The 22,755-nt window shown below is 46.3% G+C and overlaps 1 protein-coding gene across 7 annotated transcripts in view; it reads left to right on the plus strand.

The window, feature by feature from the left end:
- Positions 1–22,755, plus strand: part of LOC116844664 (nucleolysin TIAR) — a 475,685-nt gene that overhangs the window by 323,827 nt on the left and 129,103 nt on the right. The window contains exon 1 of one of the 7 annotated variants that reach the window (XM_032816516.1): positions 8,498–20,789. The exons of the other annotated variants lie outside the window; for them this stretch is intronic. Within the exon in view, the coding sequence (XP_032672407.1) occupies positions 20,561–20,789 (229 nt within the window). The 5' untranslated portion in view covers positions 8,498–20,560. Of the gene's footprint in view, positions 1–8,497; positions 20,790–22,755 lie in introns of those variants that run through there. 7 annotated transcript variants of the gene reach the window in all.

The following is a 22,755-nucleotide window of genomic DNA, read 5'->3' on the forward strand; positions in this document are numbered from 1 at the left end:
AGAGAGAGAGAGGGAGAGGGGGGGAGGTGGGAATATCTTAAAAAACATATGTGATATAAATAATTTGGGAGGTGTTGTTTTGTTTTCAAAGGGAGATATATATATATATATGCGCGCGACACTATAATTATATATATATATATATATATATATATATATATATATATATATATATAATTATAGTGTCGCGCGCATATATATATATATATCTCCCTTTGAAAACAAAACAACACCTCCCAAATTATTTATATCACATATGTTTTTTAAGATATTCCCACCTCCCCCCCTCTCCCTCTCTCTCTCTCTTTGTTAGTAGCCAATTCCTCTCTACCTCGCAGATTTTTGGTGGGGAGATACACTCGTTTGCTAATTTAACGTGTCACAGAGCCATTATTCGCCCCTCGAGACAAAATATCGCGCGAGCCGGCACGCGCAAGTATTTTTAACGAATCGCAGATGAAGCCTTTCATCGCGGAGAAACAATCTCGACCATTAGCAACGAAATTCTGTTCTCATTACGAGGCGCAGGCAAAGCCCGCAGCCTCCGCATAGCCCAGGCCATATTTTTCTTCCGCGTGCGCGGCGTAAGCCGTCCGACAGATTGAATCATCACGGACGAGGTGGATGCGGCTATGTGGAGAGACAGAAACCCCGGGAACGACTTTGATAAAGTTACCGTGCGCCGTCCGACAACACGGCGCATCGAGAAGAAACTACCGATAGCGGCGAATATGTGTCTCCCTCACTCGTGCGCGCGCCAGAAAGTTTATATCGGCAACACTTGGTCGACGCGGTTTTCAGGCTCCGTTCAAAGCCCCGATGAACGGCGCGTCGGGCTCCCTTCTCGTCATGAGGTTGTAAAGAGCAGCAGCAGTAGCAGCAGCAGCGACGGCGGCGTCGGCAACGGAGGCGGCGTTCATTCTCGTTTCACGTATTTACGAGAAACGCGCTCAGTTTCCGTTTCCCCTCCCTTCTGTCGCCCAATCCCGTTCGCATAACTCACCGTCCGGTGACCCATATCCAACTAATTTTCAGATAATTAATATTTCAGTCGCGGCTTTGTTACGCGCGAGTTAATTCCGATTTGGCCACGTTTCAGCTTCCCGCAGTCCTCCTCTGCGACCACCCGAATCCGCGTCGCGTCGCGTCGCCGTCGCCGCCGCCGCTGCCGCCGCCGCCGCTGTCTCTGCCCGTTTCGTCCCTACACAGTCACCCTATACATAGCAACCCCTCATCGCCGCCGTTATCCGACGCGGTCCTCTCATGTCGCCTTCACCCTTTCCCCTCGGTTAAGCCGTTTCCCGTGAAAAGCGCCGCCCAACCAACCGTGCGCATTCGTATACGCGAAGTGCGTGCATAATTTATTTTCGTGCTTTAGAGTTCCGGGCAGACCGAAACGACCGGCCTGAAACGCTCGCCAGCCAACGGCTGTGGGATCCACGGGCTATCGGAATTGCGTGCCGCTCGTTCTGTTTTCATTCGCGCGATACGACGAAAGCGGAATAACAATTTCCGCGCGTCTTAACGCGCGACTCGAATGCCCGACGCGCCGTTATCATGCGGCCGTCGACTTGGCGCGCGCGTCCAAGTTAAATAAATCGCTGAGGAAATCGCGCCTCGCGCCGCGATCGAAAATTCGTGCGCCGCGCTGACCCGCTAATGGGTCGATTTAATCGCCGTAATACGCTGTAATTGATTTTAGGATAATATTCGCAACCCCTGGCGGATGTGTACCTTCGCTATCCGCGCACGCAATGTTATTCAAGACCATGGGTTTTAATTTACAATACGATTTCGTGTTTGCGATGAAAGGTCGCGGATATTGTGAGAGAAATGCGTGCGCGTAATTCAGCAAGTGATTACGAGATGCAGCGGTGAACGTGAAAAATGTTAATCGCCGCTGATACGTCAGATAATGCGGAAATAAACTAATGCGAGACACGATTACGAGACGAACAAAGAGAGAGAGAGAGAGAGAGAGAGAGAGAGAGAGAGAGAGAAGGGGGAGGGGTGAGAAAAACCAAACACACGTCCTGCATCCCTTTGTCGCAGGATCGCCCTTTGACCGTTTCCAAGCGCGAATGTGGAAGTACGCGCCAAATTAATAAACGATTCACAGTTTAAAATGTGATTTCGATAATTTGTAACTGCGTGAAGAGAGGGAAGGAGGGAGAGAGAGAGAGAGAGAGAGAGAGAGAGAGAGAGAGAGAGAGAGATTTCTGCCGTACTTTTATCTACATGCGCAAAAGTCCGTCATTAATACTGTAATAATAAATCATCATTAGCGCGATTAAACGCGATGGATTTTAGCGTCGCTTTAGCTTTTCATTAATGTACTACAAATACCATGGTCAGAAAATTGCCGCTCAATGTTACACGTGGCTATCGCGTGTTTATACTCCTCGCTGCACCCACCGACCCACCTTCCCTCTCTCCTCCTCTCCTTCGTCCCTTCGTTATATGTTTTGCAAAATATGCGCGCGCGGGATATTTACGGGAGAATAAAATGTTTTTTCCTGTCCGTTGGACTGTACTCTGTTGTTTCATAAAATATCAGATTTCTTCTGTGTATTACCTAAATGCACGTTTGCATTTATAATCCTACCATCTTTTGGGCATTTAACCGTCCTGGGACAGCAACAAAAACACGAACGTTAAAATAAAAAAAAACATTCATCGCGGGCTCCCATCATAAACGCCCGTTAGAGGCCGCGTTTATGTACGAAACATCAAATGGAAATAGATATTTATAGGAGGAGTATATTTAGAGGAAATTGTAAAAATAATACATTGCGAAAACACGTTTGTTTACGGCGAAACCATAACGCCATAAAGTAAGCTATTGCTGAAATAATATTCAACGAATTAAACATCGGATACTAGAGGAGGTATTACGATGTGCAGCGCACGCAAATCGGGGAGTAAGAAACGTCCTTAATAAAGATTTAATATGTGCGCATGCATTTAGCGAATGTTTCAAAAATGTTTCAAAAACAAACGGAATACGGTAACGGCGCAGAAACACGAGAGCGACCGAGTGAAAATACTCCAATTATAAATTTTCATTTTTTTCCTTTTTTTGGAACACGCCGCTGCGCTTACGTTCCGCCGGAATAATTCGTCGCTGCCTACGGCGGATTAATTGACAGCTCTATAATGCATGGATTTACTAGTGTCATTGTATCCTGTTTATTATTTTAATGTGGCTAATGGAAATGCAAGCATTGAACCGTTAGCGATCGCCGATTAACCGTTTCATATCCGCTCTATACGTATGTGTGTATGCGCGCGTGCGTGTACGTGTATGTACGGGAATAAAGCAATTTTCCTACAAAAGAGGCATCCATGCTTAGGTTGTCAAGCGCGCGTATTCAAAATCCTATTATGACACGGTTTATTTAATAGATATATCGCGTTGCATGAATCACGTCTCCCGGCGCGTTTAACCTCGCGTCAAGGACTGTTACGATCGCTTATGTTTGCTCGACAATCCTCAGGTCACGTGACCTTCGGTGAATCGAGCTCGACGGCACCGTCCCACGCGTTATCTATTCATTAATTTAACATTCTCTATGTCGTGGTGTTAACTTTATACATTACTAGCTGAAACTATCCGGCGTTGCTCGGGTTATCACAAAGTGTCAAGGGAATGAAATCAGGGGGAGAGGATGAGGTGTGTCCAGGTTTCATGGTAGCCTACATTTTCCGTAACATCCTAGAGAGTAACTATGCAAAATTTGGTCCAGATCGGTCAGAGGGTTTAGAAGTTTGTACAATTTTTTTAAGAACAAAATGTACAATTTTTTTTAAGAAAAAAATGTACTAAATTTCAAAAAATGTTTGTTTGAATAGCATTGTGAAGATATTTGTTTAAATTAAGTAATTATTTTCTAAAATTAAAGAAACAAATTTAAAACTTCTTTATTTAATTTTAGAAAATAATTACTTAATTTAAACAAATATCTTCACAGTACTATCCAAATAAACGTTTTTTGAAATTTAGTAAATTTTTTTCTCAGTGTATCATGTTTCCAGTATAGGGAATAGACAGACAGACATTCTATTATACATAGATTATACATACATTTTTATATGATGACCTTCTTGCTACACTGAGAAATAAAATATTTAGTATTTGTAACTACGATCATACATATAGATAAATAATTACTACACTGCAAATCCGAATGTGTTATTTTTAGACGCATAAGCGTGTAATTAGCTGAAATTTTTCTCACACGTCTCTTGCAGTTTTAAATCACGTCATTCAATACGTTTATGATGTATAAATTAGAATTTTATATGTTGGAACCAACAATTTCAGTTAGATTAACTATTTTTTCTCCCAGTGCACTCACACCATCAAATCATCATCAAACTGGAGAGGATTAATCGGTATCGCGAAAAACAGGCACAATAATACGCCTTTCTTTTTTAATTTCACAAGACGAAAGTACTCGAGTGCAAATAGCGGATTCTGACAAACGGAATGTTAAGAAGAGAGAGAGGAATCGATCCGCGAAAATTTGTACACAACCGATCGCTTGGCCTAGATTTGCAAATGTTTCTGGCAGCGGTTTGCATTCAAGAACGACCGAGGAATATTTCCACGAGGGGGATGAAAAACAGTTTCGCAGAACAATACATCCTCTAACTAAACTGGGCGCAAAAATTCATTCCCTTCTAATATCACGGAAACCACGTTCATCTTACCAAAATATTCAGAGAATAGCTCGCCGTAGAGTGAGACTGTGCTCGCCGGGGGTTGATGGTTCAGGATTGGGTTGGGAGTCTTCGCGTCACCAGGAAATGGCGACCGTTTCCTCTCTCCGTATCCTCCCTACCGTCCCTCTTCCCGCTGAGGGTTTAACTATGCAGCGTCTCTCAACCTCGCTTTTCCTTGTCTTGGCCAAGCTACGGTAACTCGATCCTCCGCGATTCTTTTCCTCCTTGTTGTCTAACGTTATCGCTGCATGATGAATACACGAGCCGTCGTATCGATATCGATTTCGATGAAACGGGAGAATCGAGAAAGCCCCCTCATTGCTCCGCGCTCGGGAGAAATGAAAGAAGAAATCTCGATTCTCATCGAGTATCTATTTTTCCACGGCGCGCTAATTAATAATACGATCTGCAAAAACTAATCCGCCCTCGTCTCGCGAGACACACACACACGTGCAAACCGGGATGCAGAAGCATAAATCCTCGAGAGAGGCGGTGGATAAACCGATGAGACGACGCTCGCGCGGCGTTAGCAAGATTTTCGAAAGTCTGTGTCCAGTTCCGAAATAAACGTCTAGACGTCAGTTTCGAAATAAGCCACTCATTTATAACGCGCTGTCTACGGATTCGTACACAAAGCACACAACACATACCTCATCTGCACCGTTCTCGCATTCTCGAATACACGCGCCACACCAGGTGCTTCTCGAGAGAGCCGGGCGAGAGACACTACCACTACCACCACTACCATCACCACCACTACCACTAGCAGCAGCAGCAGCAGCAGTAGCAGCGACGTCGAGATAGACGCGGACGGCTATGAATAAATCCGAATGTGCGACACCTATAGATGCGCCGAACCCATCATGCATGTATACCGCGGGTAGGTGGGTACGTAGGTATTCGCTTCTTTGCTCACGTCGATATTGCATATCGGAGCACAATTTCTCAGATCATTACATCTCGGCTGGTGGAAAAAGGAAGAGGAAAGTGGGACGAGAGGTACGAGTTAAATCATGCAACCGCCACCTCCACCCATCACCAGAATTCCCTTCGTGATTTTTCCGTGTCGCCGGCGCGACCGCGCCACCGAAGGGACGTATTACAAAAAGGCAATCCTGTCAGGGCGGCTACGTGTCGCTGAATTTAAACGTCTGCTTAGTGGGCGTCGTGCATTGTTGCGCCGCATTCGGATCAACATGTCCTGTGTACCGTGGCGCGCCGATATACAATTAGCTATATTGACGCGTCGGCGATGTATACGCCAAGTCTTGCGCGTGTACTCCTATGAAATTCCTATTTGTATACACAGAGCGTCGCCGCTCTGATATCAGAACGATGTCACCTAACTCGCTCCCTCTCTCTCTCCCTCTCTCTCTCTCTCTCTCTCCCTTTCTCTCGGCTTTAGGCGCACACATAATTACATCGAAAACGTTCAATAATGAAATTTAACGCCAACGAGATACATCCGCCGATATATCCATTCGCGTATACGAAAAAAAAGAATGGTCGTGTTAATCATCCAGAAAATAGTAAAATATGGCATAGTTTTTATTTCTGGCTTCAGTGACCAATTCTTAGTTACATTGTACCTGCAACATTATACGTTAGCACTGCGATTCGTTACCTGAAAAATGCATTTCTGAGACAACGAATCGGTAAATCAGCGCAAGCAAGAACTGATTCTTGAAACCGAAAAGAAAAGTTATGCTATATTTTACTATTTTTTTAGTTGATACAAACATTCTTTTTTTCCGTGTAACTAAGGCCATGAAATTCTTTCTGTCGTTCATATATATTTAAAATACAGCCAAGAGTTTAAAAATTGATGTTACACCGCGCCGAAAACGAAAAAGGAGCAGAAATACGCGCATCAAGTTATCCTTTCCGTTTTTCACCGCTTAATTTACGCCGGCTCTCCGTCTCATCATTACAGAAATGTCGATTGTGCACGATTTCGACAACGTATTCGTGTGTTAAAGCAACAGCCGTTAAAACAACGCTGCTCTCGTCACCGATATTTGTTACTCCTAAACGTATATTCCTCCGGCGACTCGCGAAGACAGCTTTATTGAGAGCTATAGTGGGAGGCGGTCGTTCTACTTCAGTTTCTTCTATATACCGTCAGATACTATTTCGTATAAAATGTTCTTCGTAAAACAACATCCAGCGAAACCTATCTAACTCCGTGTATTTACGACCATCCGATCCACACTGTTTTTATTGAAATGTATCACCCATTGTGGTAACGGGTGATACGGACTTTGCTCGTGATCGTTACCACTAAAAAGGGAAGAGGAGAAAGGGAATGGGAGAAGGAGAATGGGGGAGAGGGGGAGAAAGAAAGAGAGAGAGAAAGAGAGAACGCCAATGTAAGATTGGATTTCACGTTTGGTTCGAATACGTACCAGTCGAGAAAAATCGTGAGCCACCGTTCCGTCTTACTCAGCAGACATCTCGAGCATTCGCTTCGGAAGGATACATTGGTAGGTACTTTGGTAGGGTATAGGTAGGTGGGCATTATCGAGGAGGGAGACCGATCGAACCGTTCGAATCGAATTTTGAAGAAACGGCCAAACGCGCTTCAATGGCGCGAGAATCGCGTGGACTATGACAAACACGAGACGTAAGATGGAGAAAGCCGGGCGGAAAGATGAACCGTTAAAATGGGGCCAAGCTTATCAAATCGTCGAGGACAATAGTTTTCTGTGCCGACGGGTGCAAGCGCGATATATAAGTCAAACGTAAAATGACCGTGCAAACATCAGGCAGACAGACGCAGATCGGCGGCGCGAAGTGTCATGTGCCAATAAAACGGCGGATATAACGCAACCCGTGACTAGCTAAATTTTCACGGATATTGTACACGGGCTGCAGCCTCGCGAGAGAGGAGAAGCCGTCACGAACCAACGAGATCTGCAATTGCGTTAGCAAAGCCGGAAATGCGAGACCCGATGCGAAAGGGCGTTGACAAAAAGGACGGACGCGAAAACGAAGCGCGAGATGATCAGCGCTGGCAGCACTTCGAGGGTAATGATGGCATTAACCGTGACTCGATGAATGCGAGCTCCGCGGGCGAGATTGAACTGAGATCGAGACCCGAGATCGACGGTCAACGAAAGCCAAAGTCCATAGCGGATCGGGGAGCAAGCGAGGCGAGAGAACGACGGCGGGACAGGTAAGAAGCGAGTAAGGGAAGAAGAACTCGAGTTTGCCGAAATCAGACTAACTTAGCTTTAGCGCCGGTTCCAGGAGAGCTCCGGCTCCGCCGATGGAACAGCCAATACCCGACGGGCTGCTGGCTCCTGATTTCGTTGGCTGCTGCGGGCCGCCTCTGCAGCCCCAATAAGCCGAAAGATGGGAGCAAATATTGGCGGGCGGCGAAGTAGAGTAGAGGGGGTTTGCTCAAGCGGATGCAAAAAACGTCGTCGGGAAGATAAGGAAAAACTCACGGAAAAACCGAATCGCTTAGCTCGTATTACGAAGGACAAAGAACTGATACGGAGGCGAGAGAGCGCAAGCGAGAGAGGGCAAGAAGGCCATGGGCGGAACGAGGGAAGGGTGGAGAGAATGCTGGTGACGCGAAAGAAGTTGAAGGACCGTCGGTGAAGCCAGCGAAGGTGGCAGGAGGTTTCTCTCCTGGGATAAAGAGGACTAGATAGGAGAAAGGAAAAGACTGCGGCTGTGAAAAAAAAGAGCGAAGGATGTGCGCGAGAATATCGGCGGGAAAGAGAGAGAGAGAGAGAGAGACGAGGGGGTAGTGATAAAGGGGTGAAAGGAGACACGGGGAGGAGAGGGGAGTCAGGACAAACGGATAAGTAGGAGAGGTGAAGGCGTCGAGTGCGCTTATTTGTCTTGACACGAATTTATTTTCCCGTCTGAAGGAACCCGGGATGACGCCGCCGTCTCTTGCGCGTGTCCCGCGGGATACTTATTCCACTTTGTTATGTCACGAGGTCCCATGGTGACGAGGAAGACACATTATCCTGATGCGAGGAGCAGGCAATCTGCCCGATCTTTCGGGCTCCGCGTTCTGGTAAATGCTCGACATTGTTTAACAGTGTATTGAAAATCTCGTCTCATCGCCGGCAACAAAGCGGCTTACGGTTCTCCTCGTCTACGACGACGAGAATAGGCTCACCGACGCGAACCGCCAGGATTTCGAACGAACGAACGCGAGCGGAGGATATTTCAAATTCCTTGATGCTGTTCGAAAGGGCAAGCCGTTTAACTCGACTCGAGGGGCCACGCGTGAAGCTCGAGACTCGGCGTCACGGGGTGGCTCCTGATCGCAAAATACGCCCTCGCGCCACCCTCTCTCGTTGGCACTTTTGCACAACAAACGTTTTATCCTGTAAGACGTTTGTCGGCCGATGTACATTAGATTCGGCCGACGCGGCGGCCATCGTGTTACGTGATTTTTCCTGCGAGCAACTCGACGGAGACAGATCGCCCTCGTAATTGATGAAACGTTGGCAAACAGCGTCGCGAAGGAACTGTGACACACACGGTCAGCAATCCGTCTTACAATTTCACGAGTAACTTGCGCATTCGCGCTTAAAAGTAACGCTACCTGTTAGTAACGTTCAAACGCGCGCTGTCGATCAGTCTTTTTTCTTCACTTTCCGCCTTTACCTATTCCACTTCCTTCCTCCGCCTCTTCTCGCGCAAAACGCGCAATGCGGCGCGCGAAGCGACGCTCCGTTCCGCACCGACGAGTGTGTGTTCGCGAGTCGTAGTTGTCGCGATTTATCATAACGCCGCGCGCGCGCGCGCGCGCAACTGATCGCATGAAAGATACATCGGGATCGGGCCCGCCGGACGGCGGACTTCCGCGTGCTCGTATAATCGCTCCGTTCCGGTTGAAAGCGGCCTGTGAGCCCCGTCGCTGAGGTGACCGCGTCTTTCACATTTTTGCCGTGAGCGAAAATGTACGAGCTTCGGCAAAAGTAGCACTACTTCAAACGAACTGCTTAAAGATAACCCGCCCGCTTTGCCCGCGGCGCACACGTACTAGCAGTATTTTTGCTATGGCAAAACGAAGCGTATTTCAGATTTTGCAATCCCGCTAGGGTGCACCTGCTAGGATCTCCCAGCGCGCGTTTCCGATGTAAGCCGGCGCAATACTTCTCCGCGTCCTAATAAGCCGGCCCTTGGACCAAGTCTCGCGACCAAAACGTGACGTCAACCAAAACGGAAGAAAGGAAAAAAAGAACCTTGCAAACGAAATATCAGGGTATTTTGTGCTCGCTGATAAGCTTTACGATGATGTTCCGGCTGGAAATCGCGGAAATACGTGAAGTTTGATCAGAGAATAATAATTCAATCGGGGGCGATCTAATCCTCTAGGAATGCCGATCCGCTAATTAATTAATGGGAAAATCAAACGCGTCTCTGGCGCCGCGAAAAACACACATCGATTTTTCCGCCGATAAGAAAGAGAGCTAATCGCGCGGCGCGCGATTGTTACATTATATTTCGACATTAAGAGAAAGAAAAGATTTTCAACTCAGAAATATAATCGCGTAGTCTCGATAACAGGTTAATTATTATTCCGTTGATAATCGAGAAGAGCAAATACGCGCAGGTACTTTCGCTCGTTAGTATCTAGTTCTCATCGCCAGCCGCCCATTGATTATCGTGCTTACGTACAAAGCTCAGAAATCACACGTCATCTGCGCATTAATACGAACACATATCATATTGCACGCCTGCTGTATTTGTAACGTCGAGCCCTTTATCGTACTACGGAAAAAACGATAAACGACCCGCGAATGTATTTCCCGTCGGACATCAAGCGGAAGCACATGTAATTCATTCGTCGATTAATTCACCCAAGAACAGCCTGCGTTCGTCGCAACCAAAAGAATATAATCTCATTCTCAGCAAAACTCTCTGAATCTTAGAATTTTGCTCTTATGTGCTCTTACGCCTCGAAAGAATTCTTCTAAAATCAAGAGGAAGATATTATAGAGACAATACATTTGGTTCCGACGTTTCGTGAACATTTCAGTTCACATCTTTAGGGAGCAGGGCGACCTGAAACTGCCATCTTCTTTTGAAGACATTTAAAGAAGATAGTTCGCGCAGGAAAACGGCAGTTTCAGGTCGCGCTGAAGAAGTGAACTGAAATGTTCACGAAACGTCGAAACCAAATACGAGGAAGACATGCCTAAACCCGGAGAACAAGCGGAGCATTGACGATCTATATACCGAGTATATACTTTGTAAAAAAGATTCGAGTAATTGCAGCAATTTTGTAATAAAAAGTCAAAGTTATATAAGACACTTAAATAAATATATAGTGATTATCATTTCTGTGCGATTCTGTAGGATGACAAAACTTTTCGTTGCAACATTTACCACAACATTTTCTACGTGTATCGCACTCTAGAGGGCGTTCTGCTTCAAGTAAACATATTCCTTTCTCGAAAAAGAGAGAAAGTTGGAATAATATCTGGTGGATTTTCGATTAATTAGAAGACCTTCTTGATCAGATTAATTAGAAAAGTCCACTTCGTTAAGAGGGAAATTCTCTTTTGGAAGTTTCCCCTTAATGTATGAGATTACAGGAAACAGCGTCTTGCAAACTGGAGCTCTTTTTATTTTCGGGGTGTAAAACAAACCCTCCGACCTTCGAGGGTAACTTTCGGCGCTGCACGTAAAGGGCTCGTGTATGCGCCATTTGTCCAGCTTTGTTTTCTCCGCTCGTGTTTTCTCGCGATGTCTATGGACGCCCCGACAATACATGGCGCAAGAACACGGAGAAGACCGTCGAAGACGATAAAAAGAGCGGAACTCAATCGCATCGAAGATAAAAGTCGTGTTTGCGGTTGATATGGGTCGACGCGGTGGATGGGCGGGAGTAATCTCCCAATTAAATCTTTGTACTTTCGGATGCGCCAAGTTCTTCTTGCGCCGGGCCGGCCTCCGCGGGATTTTCCGGTGAAACGGAGGTAAGCTTGTAAACTGCGTGATTTGTGGGTTCGCGGCGTGTCTGCTGTTTGAGCACGATCGTTCATCTCTATAGAAATTCCGCGTTTCAATTACGGCCCGGCGCGTCGCGCCTTATTATTTACGATTTCGCGTCTTACGTTTAATTAATTATATCGTTCGATCTCCGCGATCCTCTTTCTCTCCACTCCCTCCTTTCCACCCCCGACTTTTTTTGTAGGCAGCGAGAGAGATCGCGTTTCTCCCTTTTCATCTCTGCCCCAATGAACAAGTGCACACAACAATAAGTAGTATCTCGCCGGATAAATAATAATTCAACCGCGATTACATTTCGGCAAGACTATTATTGTTATTATTATTATTATTATTATTATTATTATTATTATTATTATTAATCTTCGACTGCAACGCGTGCGCGCGCGCTCTTGCATTAATGCAAATTCCGCCACGTCCGTGTAAAAAGCACGGATATGAGAAATATGTTGAGCCGCACATGTCAAATTGGCGATGCATAAATGTTCTCGGCAGATGTCCAGCTATCGGACATTTCGTACTGTCGCATCGTTTCATTAAAATTACACACAGCTTGCTGGTCGCGACTGCATACATACACAGATACACATACACACACACACACGTAACCAAATACGAATTGCGCGTACGCATTTGTCCGCGTCTATACGCCTCGCTGAAACGTCGGTAGCCGAAAGCGAGAGACGCGGCTTTATTAACGCCTCTTTTTCACGAAGACGCGTTTATTTATTAATAAACGACCGCACGCGCCGTCCGACTTGTTATTTATCGACAATTTATTGCGTTACCTCCGGTCCATCGAGTTGTGTTAATGAAATCGTCACGATCAACGCATCCGGGGCGTTTAATTAGCACTCCCTGCGGATTCGCTCGTGTATTTATAGTGGCGGTGTTATTAAATTTTAGAGTTCCTTCTTTCATTAACAACTGGGTCAACAAGTCCATTCGGAGATCACAAAGTTCACTAAGCATCTGCAGCTGCTTTGCTAAACCATTGTTCGCGCCCACCCCCTTCTATCCCCATTGCGCTCGATGGCGCTGCACTTTCGAGTGACTCGTATTTTTCACATCACTCGTCCGAGTTGCGTCACGTGGACTAATAAGGAGCGATATATCGTAGCATCCTACATTTTATAAAGGTGGATCAACGTATCATCGCGTGGATGAGCAAGGAGAGGAGGCGGAGGCGCACTGTGACTTTAAAAGAGAGACATTCCGCTCAAGGAAAATCACAATGCCGTAGCAATAGCGTCTTTTATAAAGGCTGCGCGACAATCTCGTCTGCCGATTCATTTACGAGAGGCGAACTCTCTCTCGAGTAGTAGTTATCGACGACTGTCGGGTAAAGGATGATCCGCAAATCCCGGTGGCAGGCAAAAGGGTGTAGCGTTCACACGTGTAACTTATCTGAAAATAAGAGGCAGAGAGAGAGGATGAGAGCGGCAGAGAACGAAAGAACGAAGAGAGAGAGAGAGGAGCGTTTTGACACTGGTAAAATAGCGATACCATACGAGGAAGCTGTGAAAAGCACACCCCCGCGTCTTATAACGCTTGCATTGATCGGGCTGGAACGCTTACGGCGAAGCTTACAGGGAAATCGCATTAAGTTTAGCCGCGACGCAATTCATAATTCCATTATTAACCCTCGCGAAAGCGGAGCGCCGATGGGTCGCTTTGTTCGGCTTTAAACGAGCGGTTTTACGTTATATCCGGCAGCTTCCTAAGCTCGAGCCGAGCCTGAGGCGGGCACGGCGAGCGCTCTCGCTCCTGAAAGATCACAAAATCTTTGTTAACTTTAGTAGCTGTAGCTGTATATATTCGGGACTTGAACGGAAGCCGGCTGGCGCGGGGCTTGCGGCCAGTAATCAGCTTTTCGCGATACATAGAGGTTGACTCAAAGTTTTTATTTCCCGCCTATTTGCTATTCAAATTCGCTGAATGGCCCAAGTTTAGCCACGGCCGTAATCGTAATCTACGCTATTCAGCCCGAGAGATATTTGTTATCCGCCACTATATCGGGTAATATTGAATTCGGGAGGCGGAGGCGGGACGCGCACTATGTAGATTGTCGCCTTGCCGAATCGTAAACTCCTCGCGTCGCGAATAACGATTGTAATATTTATTAATAGCCGGCGGGCCGTGTTTCACGACGTATCATGACGTATCATATTGCGAGGATATCTTTACGACGCCGTAAGAGGATTAGTTACATTACCTGTTCATGGCGTAAACGCGTGAGCCTACATAACGAAAGCGCTATTTTTGTATCGACTGTGTACACCCACGCCGTGCGATATTATCGGCCGCGTAATATTAGAAGGGCGAAACTAACGCGAGTTTAATTGTCCGACCACGTTACAAAGTAATGTTGCTTCTCGCATGCATATCTCCTTTATGCACTTTTCGAATAAAAATGTCGCCTACTTACACGCGCCGGCGAGATTCGATGAGATCTTTCTGCTGTTATTGATGCAACGCGAGTTTGCTCCTCTCTCTTTCTCTTTCTCTCTCTCTCTCTGTCTGTCTGTTTCGGGTCATTACTTCCACACGGCACGACTATTTCCTGCGAATCTCGGGGACTCGCTTGAGTGTGAAATAATGGACGAATTATTCTCATTACCAACGATTAACGACAATTACCGGGATGATATTTGCGTCGCGTTTATAAACTACGAGTGTGTGTTTTCGCAGTCGCGTGGCGTTATCGCACCACGAGCACCAAGTTCGCCTCGGTGTTAGTCATCATAATTATAAGGAGTTTGATCGTGTGTCTCGGGATCTACGTTAATGAATTTCGGATAATACCTCGATGTGAGAGACGGACGGGCAGCGCGTTGTCGATATCCGCACTCGCTTCGTTTTCGCACACGATATCGATATTTGGATACGTCCGGCGCGCGTTGCAGCGTCGAATTGATCACGGATTCGCGCTTAATGATCGAGTAAATAAGGCTTATGAATCTTTAATTGAATATCGATTCGGAACTTACAATGTAACGTCGAGGCGATTTAACGGTTAAAATTTGAGTCGAAATAATGGCTTCTCCCCTGGCGTATCGATTAATAAACGTTGCAATTAAGGTGGAGCATGAATATTCATGCGTGTATTATAATTGCTGAAATAACATACATCGATGTCATTCGGCGCGTGTATTCTCTCACCAGCAATAATCTTTCTACATTTGCGCACACGTGGATCAATAAACTATCGGAGGGCTTCGAGAGTGATTGCAAATAATATTCGCCCAACAACGCCCGGCAAAGGGCTGGACCTATTTATAGTAACAATAATTTCTCTGACACGACAAAACCGCAGAAGCGGTTGAATGTAGCATTTACTCGCTTTTCATCACAACGTTTCATACGTTAGGCCTGCAAATATCGTCCAACTCGTAGACCAGTGAAGAATCACGAGATTGAGCGTTTATGTAGACTATTGTGCAACCTTTGATGCTACAAATCGTAACTTATTGCCTTTTCCTCCATGTGAAGACTTAAAGAAGTACTCACTTAGAGCGTTTATCCGAGTCGAAATTTGGATTCTACATTGACTCTGCAAATTCCGTCCAACTTGAAGAGTCAATAAAGTATCTTAAGATGTACAAGCTATCGGCTTACCTTGATGCTGCAGACGGTTGTTCGCCGTTTTCTCGATGCTAAAGAAGCTCGAAGGAGTACTCGTTCACAAGAACTGTTTAATATACAAACTTTTTATTTAATTAACGCTTTCGAGATTAAAGACAAATTCTAAATTTTGATTCGAGAATTGTCACTTTCCGTTCGCGTTTTAACGCGCGCAAAAGCGCGATTGTGTTTATGAAACCTTCGCAAAAACACTGCACCGCCCGTCTGTCCGATCGATCGTGACGGGACGAGAACGTCATCTTGATCGCACACGAGCACGAATGCGAAATACGCGAGGGAGCGTTCGTTAATCACGGAATCGCGCCGCGTCGATAGTTGCCACGTCGATAGCCAAAAGCGCGCGCGAGCCGCGAAATTATACAAAATTATCTGAACTGGAGACGAGCAAACGGACGTCCGCGCCTAACTGCCGCGCCCGCTCTCTCTTTCCCTCTCTCTTTCCCTCTTTGCCTCGGCGCATTCCACTTTTTTCCCTCGGTAAATCCATCAATTTGAAATGCAGACGGATGGCGCGCTTGACCGGCGGAAGGATAAAAGGGGCGGTAGGGAGAGCGAACCGCCGGTGGCTGTAGCCGGGTTGTTGGGTGGGTAACGCTGCGTTTGCAGGTAGGAAAGGAGAGTAGGAGGGTTACCAGAGCCAGGCATAGCCGGGCGGACAAACAAGCAAGCAGGCAGGCAGGCAGGCAGGCAGGCAGGCAGCAGGCAGGCAGGCAAGCGGGCAGGCAAGCTTTCACTATAGAATGCATTGAATCGCACCGAACTAAAAACAGCTTTCTGAATGTTTTATATACGAGACTACACGACCGTGGCTTCCCAGTTTCCTCCCGCACACTCCTATCACCGCCGTAACCTACGTACGCAATCCCCTTGCGTTATCAAACTCCCAGCTTTATGGCGGCAGGGCTCTCCGCGTCTACCCTTAACGTCCGCACCCGTCGTCTTTCCGTATCCCTCATACTCGACTCGGCGCGGTTCCTTTTTCGCTCGCTGTGCTGGCGCCCGTTCTCACTTTTTCGCACTCTGCACTCTGCTCCGCTCCGCTCTGCTCCGCTCCACTCCGCTCTGCTCCGCTCCACTCCGCTCCGTCGTTTCCGTCGCGTGTGCATTTTGCGTCATTCAGTCGCAAGAGTGCACGTTGCAACGTCGAGCATCGCTGTCGTTGCGAGGTAACAAAGGGTGTTGTGTACACACGTATATGCGCGGAGACGCGTACACAGTCGCAATCGACCGAATAATTTCGCTGCGCACCTGGAGAAATTGTCCGCCCGAGGATGTAGAAATCTAATTAAGTGGTGTGAGACTTTCTTAATATTTTTACATGTTGTTTTCTTTGCACGCGCGCACGCGATAACCGCGGTATCTAAACTCGCTACTTGAGAGAGAGGTGTAGAGTCGTGTGTGTGAGGGGGTGAGAGAGGAAATGGGTTATGCATACAGATGCTACTGATACTATACACGCTGAAACTTGCATTGTTTACTTTAAATTTCATTTAGTGGCGTAACTCGCTTCCATCGCCCGTTTGTGCGTCTCTATTTTCCCTTTTGTATACATATCTCTCTCTCTCTCTCTCTCTCTCTCTCTCTTCTTTTCCCTCTTCGTCTCTCTATCTCATTTCCCTTCCAGTTGTCTCTTCTTACCTAGCCGTCTACCCTCCACCGTTCCCTGCGTCTCACACCACCTGGTACGCTGAAAGTTTCGTACTGTGCAGTTTGTCACGAGCCCTCGTAGCTTAGGGCTGGCAGGTGCGCCCGTTGGGCAGGGATAGGTAGGTAGGTAGGTAGGTAGGTAGGTAGGTAGGTAGATAGGTAGGTAGGTATGGACCACGGCTCGCTTGCGATTAATGGAAAACAACATAAGCTCCACTGATTCCGCCATCCTTGCCGCTAATGACCTCGAACTCTCCGTCAGAGAGGAGCGGCGGTGGCAGTGGCGGCGAGATCTTCGTTTCACTCATTAACGGCAAATCCGTAACGGGGTGGGAAATCCGCCTCGCAGATAGAGTACGATACCAAACTCGCGCGAAATGAGATTCCGAGAGAGAGAGAGAGAGAGAGAGAGAGAGAGAGAGAGAGCGAAAAAGCGAGAGAGAGAGAGAAAGAGAGAGAGTTTATTTGACGATCTGGCGAATCACGTCCTGGGAAGTAGTGTACCCTTGCGCCGCTGAGCGCACTCGCGCGCGGTAGTAACGTCGATTTATTATCCCCGCGTGCGCTCTCTCTCTCTTTCTCTCTTTCTTTCTCTCTCTCTCTCTCTCTCTCTCTCGGTATACGCGCTTTTAATGACGTTAACAAGCAGATGAAGACTCTAAACGCGTTTCTGGCGATCAGAAGATCACTGATTTCATTTGGAATGTTGTCTTCCACCCAGCGCTCGTAATGCGCACTATCAAATTACTTTCCGCTACGCCAACTCGCCCTCTCAGGGCAAACACTACGAGCGCTGAAGATTTACCGCGCGTAACACGCGCATCTTGATCGAGTTTGTTCTCGTGATGCATGTGAGGTATATCGAGTCATAATTCGAGAATCATTACGTCTCACGACGTGATTTTTTACTCAGCTGGGGGAGCAGGGATGGGGATACAAGTACAGTAGAGATAACGCGTGTATGCTGAATGGTTTGCACGTTTTTTATTGGAGGCAATTGCGGCGCTTCGAGTTGTCGCAATTAAGAGCCGCTGCTGATGTGCACACGCAATAATCGGTTGGGGCAGAAGCCGAAGTGACAGTGCAGGGTGCGACAGTAAATTTGGAAAGAATTATTTCAACATGCTCGCTACCACGATTTATTTGAAAAATTCTCATTTGAGAACATTTGTTTTCATGTAATTGGGTAAAACAGACTTGGTAGTTCGTTTATATATAGATATACAAAGAATAATGTCGTCGTCATATATATGTGACGCTGATGACGAACGTTGAAGTAAGGGAATATTATTTTGAAGTAATTCTGTTATAATTTATTAACTAAGTGACGTGATAATGTGTTGAATGCACGTCAACAGTGGTTCCCAAAATTGTGACGATTTGAAGCTTCGTTCGATAAAAGCAAACCCCCCAAAGTTTTGCAAATGGGCGTACTATGTATTACCAACGTAAGATTTCACGATAATACATGTATCGACGAAACACGAAGCTGACAGGCATTCAATGATGTATGTACAACACCGTGGTATCCAATTATAGATATCCCACTGTCGAACTTCGATGTTTCTCGGCGCGTCGTATTTTACGGTATGTGATATTACGGCACCGTAATTGATGCGTACATCCTCGTGGATCGATCGATAGCCCGATGATCGTAAACCACTGTAGGGATCAATGACGGTCAAATGCTGATGAGATTGGTGTTTAGTGACATATGATTATGATTCTCGAACATAGCTGAGAGAGTGGGAAGGAGGGGGAGAGAGAGAGAGTATTTCATGTATTTAATATTATAATACATTACATTATAATATCCTACGTGGAATACGCACTTAACGCGAGTGTATATTATAATGCGCGCACGTGTAATACAATCGTAACAAACGGCATTATAATGATTACACTTATTCGACGTAATATTACGCGGTGAATATCAAGACTAATAAGATTGCCTTGATTTGCAGCTGATCCAGTATATTCATATCATCCAAAGCGACTGCTAATTAAATGTAAACCTGAAAACGATAAATCATCCAAATTGTATATCCATTCGCATTGTCCTGTACGCATTGTCCAAACTGTTTAAATATTTACATTACCGGGCCTGTTTGCCAATCCATCCAATTTAATGTCTGCTAATAGGAATATTTGACTAAATTTAAAAATAATCACATTCCCTCTTTCTCATCCTGCATCTCTGATATTCGTTATAACAATATAAACGCGCGCGCGGAAGATGCCGCGAAAAAATATCGGGATAATTTATATCCTTAGATCCGCGCGCGAGACATGTGTCTGAGAAATGCGCGAAACGTCTCGGTACGGTCTCGATGTGACCAACAAACGCATACGTTGCGTTGCTATTCGCGCGCTAAACTAGAGTGGCTGCTCGAACGAAGCCGAGACCTCTCCCCTACGTCGGATTCCATCAGCAACCCTTCTCCTCCCTTCACGAACTCGCGCCTTACTGCCGCCGGTGGTTAGTTTTCGGATATGGGTAATAGTAATTCGTTTCAGTTTCGGCGCACGAGCACCGTGGGGTGGGTTCCTAAATCATCAGATAATTACTTTGGTAATTAATTACAACTCTGTTGGGCCGTGGACCCACCAGCCACGCCAGTAGTAGTAAAGTAGAGGGAGAGAACGTGCCCCACTAATAAACGAGCCGTCGACGCGCCTCTCGCTCCTCTCGCCGACGCGCGCTCGTCGTCCAACCCACTTTCCATTATTCTTCCTATTATAAATCACTCATCAACTTTTTTTAACGCGCTTCTCTCTCTCTCTCTCTCTCTCTCTCTTTCTCTCTCCCCCTTTCTCTTCCGTTCCTTCGAGCAGCGCGTCGCCACCGCCGCCGCTGCCGCCGTACAAGAAGTGAGAAGCTGCGCTCAACGTCGCTCATGGATCATCTAAAAAGCCTCGCTACGAGAGGAATGGATCGCTCTCACCTCGACTTCGATGACAATTATACTGTCTAATGGACGAAATGAGATTACCAGGGAGATTACATCTGTCTCGGATATCACATCGGGATATGTTTCGAAGGACGCGCCGTTCGACTGGAGATTATCGAGAACCGTGGGGGACTCGGCTGGGACTACTGTCAAATCCGTTTCCGCGTTTTATCGATCGAATTTTAATGGATTACCAATCCGTGCTGCGCTATCGATGCTTCAACGTTAGACTGTCGGATCACCCGAATTAGCATATATACATCCCGTCCTGTTACTCAAACATTGAGATTCACCTCTACAATATCGCAATCGTCTGCTTGACAAAAAGGATATAAAATCGGGTGTATGTGAGATTTATCGCATGGTGAAAGATGAAGTGTGATTTGATATCTCATAACACTCGATAACATGCAGGTACCCATAGACTAAGGCGGGACGTTAACCTCGATGAACGATCATTCGAATATCGAACGACCGTGGGTCCGCAAGTTTGACAACACAGTATCGTACAAGTTCTTTGAGAGACCGTGACAACTTAGGGCTCAGGTTCAGCCCGACATGTGTGTACGTGTATATGTGTGTGTGCGCGCGCGCACGCGTATGTGTATATGCGTGGCGGGGTTTATAAGATACATTTCAATCCGGGAAGTTACGAAGCTGCCGTTACGTATACCGGCGTTCGGATAAGTTTCCGAGTTGGTCGTCCATTAGTTAATTGTGGCTTCCGGATCAGGATTCTGCCAGACATCGCGTGTCTTTACGACAAATTGCCAAGAGAAAGCGGTTTAAGAGCGGTGTGTGTCGCGCAACGGGGATGGCAACGTTGGCAGCGCAGAGGTAGGTAGGTAGGTAGGTAGGTAGATAAATAGATAGGCAGGCAGTCAGGCAGAGGGTGGATGGGGCGATGTCGCACGGGGGTAAGTTTGACGATCCACCGCGTACCACGTTGCTGATCAATGCAAGCAATCAGTCTTGCCGCGAATACCCCGACATGACAGCGCAGCCATCTCGAACTTCACGACGTTGCTCTCTGTTCTCAATTTCAACCTCCTCTTATCGATGACCCACCATCTACCGTTACGCAAACTTTTCTGATCGTTCCAGTTATCGAGGCTTCGAAGAAAGGTCGGCCGAGACCCGGCGCGGAAGCTGCTATCCGTTGTTATCGCCGCGGGCACAGACTTCCAGTTCTCTCAAAAAAATTATGATGCACGCTCGTGAGCATCCGAGAGAAAATAATGGCAATTTATTATCCGGAAGATTGACGTTCCACGCTGTTAACGGCTCCAGCGGGTAAAATCACGATGGCGCGAGCTCAATGCCCTGAGAAAGACGGTGTTAAATGTATCGTTGTATTATTCTTTTTATCGTTCACATATCCGCTCGCGCTCGACTGTGCGGGAAGCTGTGGCCACGCGAAACTGATTACGCCATCTCCGCAGGTTCACGGAATAACAACGAGTTAACCCCTTAAGTGGTATATCCGGAAAAGTTTCCGGTAAAATATGAAATTCCACCTGATTTACTGAAACTCAGTAGTTTCTTTTTTAACTCATAGCAAATGCAAATTGGATATATTCCGTATTCTATTTTGCAAAATTCTTCAAAGAAGGTAGCAATAAAGAAAGAAAGTAATCTGGATATGCTTAAGAAAAACGAAGAAACCTTTCTGCACTGAGAGAAAAAAATGTTAATAAAATTGTAGTTACTTTTGGCCCGGATTCTTTTGTTGATCTAACCAAAAAGTAGCAACATGCATATAAGGTTATTAATACTACAGTAAAATTTATTACAAAAATAGTTTTCTTGATTATGAATCTCTCACTACGCAGCTGTAAATACCAAACCCTTTTTTCTCAGTGTGGAGGCAGTCATTTTAAATCACAACCGAGAAAGTTAAACTTCCGAAAAAGTAAAAGAAATTGATCGGGAGTAACGCTATTTTTACTGCGCGTCGTTAATGTGTATCTGAGAAAGTTTCGAAGCGAGTGGAAAGAGGTGCTTAGGACAAAAGGGGTAGTTTGCTTTTCTTGGCGGGGGAAATCCGATTTGAAAGAAATGTGGTCGTGAGGAAATACGAGGAAACCCTGGCCGATACCGCAAGGTTGTCCTTTCTTCGATACGACGAATAAACCGGCAGTGATTTTCCATCGCGATGAATAAATTGGTAATCGAGTTATCGGGACTCGGAGTCGATGGTGGCTCGGAGAAATTCGAAATCCATTCGGTCAAAGTGGCAGTGCCGGCCCCGGGTACACCAGCCGTGTCAGAAAACTCACGCCGATGGGGATAACGCCCTCTCCAAGACGATAATGTTGCAAATTTATATTCCGAAGGCGATCGAGCAAAGCTGCTGAATGTGCACTCTTGGCCGCGACTGGTCTGCCCTTCCCAGAATGCCACTCCCACCTCTCCTAAACCACTTCTTTCGCGTCTTTTTCTTCGTTTTCTCTCGCCCCTTTTCGCCTTTCATATCTTTTGTGCATGCCACATAGCCCGATGATGTTCGACATCTTGTCGTCAATCACAAAGTGACAATCAATTTTTCATGTTATATTTTTCCGTCCCGCGTGATTCTCTCTTTCATTTTCCACCCACTCTTTCCAAGTAACACGCGCTATTCGCGCGCGACATTTGGGTGTATTTTCCATATTCCACTCGATTGTTTTCAGTACGGCGGTGAGCTATATCGAAAATTAACAGCGTATCTTCTCGGCGAGACGCATTGGAGCGTATCGGTCGGTTCTGTTATCGCATATCGAGATTTTCTAGCGATTTTTGCGAACAGCGAGAGAGTACTTCT

The sequence above is a fragment of the Odontomachus brunneus genome, unplaced genomic scaffold (assembly GCF_010583005.1).
Source record: "Odontomachus brunneus isolate Ranch 3 - 2012 unplaced genomic scaffold, Obru_v1 Obru_scaffold_044, whole genome shotgun sequence".
Lineage (NCBI taxonomy): Eukaryota > Metazoa > Arthropoda > Insecta > Hymenoptera > Formicidae > Odontomachus > Odontomachus brunneus.